The sequence below is a fragment of the Notothenia coriiceps genome, unplaced genomic scaffold, assembly GCF_000735185.1.
Source record: "Notothenia coriiceps isolate Sejong01 unplaced genomic scaffold, NC01 NC01_scaffold00033779, whole genome shotgun sequence".
Lineage (NCBI taxonomy): Eukaryota > Metazoa > Chordata > Actinopteri > Perciformes > Nototheniidae > Notothenia > Notothenia coriiceps.
In genome coordinates, this window is record NW_011366480.1 from 49,676 (window position 1) to 55,226 (window position 5,551).

General features: G+C 38.2%; 1 protein-coding gene across 1 annotated transcript in view; it reads right to left on the minus strand.

Moving 5' to 3' along the window:
* Positions 1 to 5,551, minus strand: part of fcho2 (FCH and mu domain containing endocytic adaptor 2) — a gene marked incomplete at its 5' end in the record, with an annotated part of 44,412 nt that overhangs the window by 26,620 nt on the left and 12,241 nt on the right. Inside the window, 5 exons of the mRNA XM_010790133.1 lie at positions 85 to 157; positions 802 to 858; positions 1,037 to 1,061; positions 1,155 to 1,224; positions 1,372 to 1,416. Coding sequence (XP_010788435.1) covers positions 85 to 157; positions 802 to 858; positions 1,037 to 1,061; positions 1,155 to 1,224; positions 1,372 to 1,416 — 270 coding nt within the window. The remainder of the gene's footprint in view (positions 1 to 84; positions 158 to 801; positions 859 to 1,036; positions 1,062 to 1,154; positions 1,225 to 1,371; positions 1,417 to 5,551) is intronic.

Genomic DNA, 5,551 nt, shown 5'->3' on the forward strand with positions numbered 1-5,551 from the left:
GATGATGATGATGATGATGACGATGATGATGATGACGATGATGATGAGCTGGATGGAGCCTCAGAGTTTAAACAGTTTCAAAACAAGCATAAAGGATATCGTTCTCATTTCCTTCCGGTCTGATGCAGAAGCCCTCTGCATCAACTTGGGGAACGTTCTGCAACACAAAAACAGAAAGTTGTTTTAAAATATCACATTATTGTATATTTCTAACACAAACTTTAAATAAATGTATCATATTTGTATCCTCTGTAAATACAGTACACTTTTAAAGCGGTAAAGTAATACCCACAATGTATTTAGCAACACTTAAAATGTGCACATCTTATTGTGCATAAAATGTTTTTCAAATTACATTTTAGGCAGCGAGTAGGCCAAACATTCTTAAAATGAGTCAATACATAATACATATCATTATAAATGATACCATTCAAAATATCCCTCTTTTACACTGAATCTTAACATAGGTCAAAATTTTAAACATCGTTTTATTTATTTTGTTCTCTAATTGTCAAGTAACAGTTGTTGTTTGTTATCATATAGATGGAAAGTGCATCATCATGTGATATACAAAGTAATAAAGGACAGTGAAAAAAAGGAACATCTAAGTTTCCACTATTTAACTTTTTAAGTTATTGTGGTTTACAAAGAGTGCGTTTTATTGTTACTTGTTAGAGCTTTTTATTGTGAAGCACTTTGTCACATTGTTTAGAAATGTGCTCTACAAATATATTTGATTTGAATGATACAAAAGGTCTGGATACGACTACATTTGGCTCCTGTGTGCATCGGCTTGCTTACAGCGTTCTGGATGTCTATGGCCCCATAGTACCCAGGGGGAGCTCCATTGGCAGTGTTCTACAAGCACAAACACAGAGAGATGAATGAATGAGCCAATCTACAAAAATAACAGGAGGGAGGGAACACACACAGAGAGAAAGACAATTGAATGCAAAAGGATCCCTCCCACCTCCTCCTGTTTGAAATCAAAACTGAAAAATCAATTAAATTGGTGTTTTGTTGAAATTATACTCACAGCAGCTTCCACTTCTGTAGACTCCCTGAAAGATAGAATGATGATATCATGATGAGACTGATTTATTTAAAACAAGTTGCATTAATTGTGTTGGTGGACTAAAGTTATGTTCGGTTACGTCGAGTCTGTATCCTTATCTTTCCTTCGACCTGGGATGCCGAATGGTTTTCTCTTTCTTGGTTTGGCACCTTAATACGAAAAAACCAAAGCACTTTATCAACCATAAAGAAAAAATGCATTTAAATCTGCTCTCGACTTGATTCAAACATTACATTCTTTACTTTAGTGCATTTGTTGAAATATTTGTTGTATAACGTATTTGTAATAAGACGTACCTTCCGTAGCAATAGCTGTATTGCACTCCTCAAACTCAATGGGTCCTAATGAGACAAAAAAAAAATGTTAGGTTCATTTGGCACGGAAAGGGTCAACGGCCTACTGCTGTGAATGCTGTGAATGTACATCACGCAATAATCACACACACATACACACAGCACAAACACACTTTGGCAAACACACAGCATTCAGTCTGGTGTGCTACAGAGTGTATACACAAACAGGCCGGCTGCTCCCACAGGGCAGACAGGGTCAACAGCAGAGTCAAATGTGTGTCTGGTGGCCCTCACTGAGATGTGACACTGCCTCCTGGGGACACAAAGCACTATGCAGCACAAAGTCTTCCTCACATGAAAACAATAACATTCTTAAGCATACTCATATTTATTCATACTATTGGAAATGTCAAAAACGGTCTATAGTGTATTCACATGTATTCTGTTTGTATTAGCTGCATTCATCTTTTATACCTGATCTCTAATAAATGGAATTTCTATTCTGCTGATTATACCACCTTCTTTTGTGACCAACCTTTATTGTTTTCTAGTCACCCTTTAGAGGGACATATATATACAGATAGAAATGATGTATTGTGTGTATAACTCCTTATAGAGTTGTAGTGTAAATACTGACTATACATTATACTATTAATAACTCTTCACTACTTGTTTTGGAATTCTGGTTAGATGCTGACTACATTTTGTTTTCTTAGTACTTGTAAAGTTGAATCTAATCTAAAACTCATCATGAACTGATTCTCTATGAACAGGATAGGTGCTCACAGCAAACAACAGGTACGAAGAGAAAAGTGAACCTCCAACACGGGACATGCAAAGTCCCTAACCCTATTACAATTAGACAAACAAGTGGGAGATTACATGCAGTGAAGTGTTTAAAGCCACACGGACAAATCTGCTCTCGGGCTTAGAAGCAGCCCTCCTCTCCCTCTCTCTTTGGCAAGCAAGAAATCCCAAGGGGAAAGTACCATACTGCAACACACCCTTATTACAATGATCTATTCATTTGATTTATTTTACTTTTACTATGGTGTCCCTCTCACAAGTTTATTAAACTATTTGACTTACATACTTAATATTTTAATTATATTGGTAAGTTGCACTGTCTCTTGAACACAATATTTTCATTGTAACTACACTATAGTTATTGTGCATATGACAATGAAGCCTTTGAATGTTCCAATATAAAATGCCAAAAAAAGTGAAATATGTCTTAGTTTCTCCAACCCTAAGGTTGCACCTTATTTTTGATTTTTTCTTGTCAGATAAAAACACTAATGTATCCATTAAGTTTACTGAATTCTTTTTTTTTTTAAATCAGGAAATCTTTGTATTTAAAAAAAGGGCCTGAAAACAACAATTTCTGCAATTTCTGCATGAAGAAATCACTTAACTATTAATGATAATCAAAACAGTTGGCAATTGTTTTTCTGTCTAAAGACCTTATTGTTACAGCTCTACCCTAAAATAAACATACCAAAATAATCAGCACAAACGAACACACATCTGAAATAATCATAGCATCCCTGATTAATAGACTGAACTAACAGTGTCAGATGTATTCCAGCCAACAGCCGTAATATCCCTCAGAGCACAACCAGCCGTGGATTTATCCAAACAAAAATAACATTGCTTTTGGTTATACAGATCTATGATTGAAATGATGAGAAGAGCACAAAACAAAAGTGTTTACACTTAATTTAATGCTCATCAATTATACACAACATGTACCTCCAAGGCCCTGCACAGCACTGTCACGCTTCAAGAGTGCCTCCAGAAACATTTATGGAGGATTTTCAAGGAAAAGCACTGTAACAAACATATGCTCATGCAAACACACACATACGCACTCACACGCACTCACTGAAAGCTGAAGAGAAAACAGAGGCAGGGCATGCAATGAGTGTGCATGTCACTCAGAGAAAGCAGCTAGGTTGGGCTGTTGGTGTTGTGTGATTGTAATATCTATTAGGAAGAGTGACACCTTAACCCTATAACTGTATATTTAGATTGCATTATGGACTCAATATTCAAATAGCAGGATGCACAATATTTGTTAGATAAAAAGTTTTTTTAATGAAGTATCAGCAGGGATTTACCTGCATACAAATCGTAGTCTACGGACTTAACAAAATAAGATTTGTTTGCAACTGATCATCTTTAAAAATGGCACTATAATAGTCTAAATTCATGTTTCAATGGCAATGAGAAGTTTAATCAAAAAAATTACTTATCTCTCGAATATCGTGAACAATTTCGCAGTTGCAATATCATTCGAAATATTGCAAATGAGTATTTTTCCAAATTGTCTGAAATCCTTTATGTCAGTGTAAAATCTGCATTAGTCCATTGTATCTGTACGTTTGACTATGCATTTAAATAGCCTTTAGTGTATATTATTCATACATTCTTACACAAAAAGCCTGACCTGGAAGACATGCAGTGTGTTTGCCATCAGACCACATGGACACAGATATAATGTATATACAGCTTAATAGCTTGCAAGCTAAGCAGGAGAGAGAGAGACCCTCTGGCAGTATGTCCGATACACTAACATGCCTTGACCTGAATACAACAAAGCTAATGATATTTGAACTCAAAATGTATACAGTAGCAGCAGTCCAATCTCTCTCCCCAGAGGATGTCAGTCACGCGCAGAATTGACGCTTTGTTTGGCGTGTGCAGCGCCGAGTGAAGCGCAGGGAAGCGGCGAGTCACGAGAGGCATGCATCACGCCAAGTGAAGTGGATAAAGTACACCAATGACCGATCTACTCTACTGTGCAATATCGGGCCTCTTCACCGCCGGCGAACACACAACGGCAGCACGAACCGCTGTGTGTGAAAGGGAGAGAGTCTCATGCCAATCAAAACAAGATTGGCATGCTCATTCAAGAACTTTCTCTCATGGGAGGAAACAGGAGAGACGGCCATTTCAAGCTACTGTACATCATATTTTAGTGTATAAAAGTTCACTATGTTTATGTGTTGAGTAGATTTGTATATATTAGAGAATATTCAAATGTATTATGATTTAAAAAGTGTTAAGATACTGAATATACTTTCAGTATCTTAAACCATTTTCTATCTATCTATCCATCCATCCATCCATCCATCCATCATCCATATTCGGTAAGTGTGCTGACAGAAAACAGGTGAGGATATTTTAACTCAAGAGGTGTGTTGTGTTTCAAGAGAAGGAGCTCATAAACATTACCTCATTTGATTTCACTTTTCATGAAATGCATCAGTTGGAGATATTGTCAAACAAAAGGAATACAAAAAAAGACTGAGAAAGAATTGTTGAATCACACGTTGTGTTCGTTATCTCTGGGATGTGAAACATATGCTGTGCATGTACGTCAGGCCCAGGCAGAGCAAGAACTCTTTGCCTCTAGCACCCTGGGATAGCATCTGACAATATTTATGCACACCAACTGCAGGAAAAGTCCAAACACCAGACACATGAATATTACCTAAATGTGGGCCGACATTAGGAACTGTTTAAACATCTCCTAAACAGACAGACGACTTTGTTTATACAGGGGAAGATGTTTCTTTTCTTCCTCCTCTCTGTGAGGGAAGCATGCAGTCACGCATGAGCGGAGAATGGTTTTTTAAATTGCATATGCTTCACATGGCACTGGGAGTGGGAGAGGGGCGGGGGGTTTGCGTGTCTGGCCCTCCGCCAGTTGACAGCTCAGCTGGATATCGTTGAACACTCCGAACCCCCCTGCCTCGCAGCGTGTCACTTTGGGATTGTTTCCTCAATAGAAAGTTTATTCAACCTCTCTCTCTCTAAAGGCAGTGGACCAGCCATCCGTTCAGCTATTTCATCAGGGGACGGACAGGTTATTTTTCTGACAGGCCCGGGGCTGCTGCGCAATCCCTAATGAACAGCTTGATACAAGAGGAATTTTCTGACCGTTTTTTTAGCCTCAATTAATTCTGCTGTCCAAACAAATGAAGGCCACCACTCCCTGGACGCAGCGTCTGGACACAGGGGTCACCGTGTGTGTACACACAAACACAGCAGAGGTTAAGCCTTTGTGTGTGTGACCTGACGTAATGTAGTACCAATACAACGACCAGGGGAGTAATTGTATATTTAAGACAGGGCTTCAAAATGTAAACATGCAATGCATACACATACACTCCCCCCC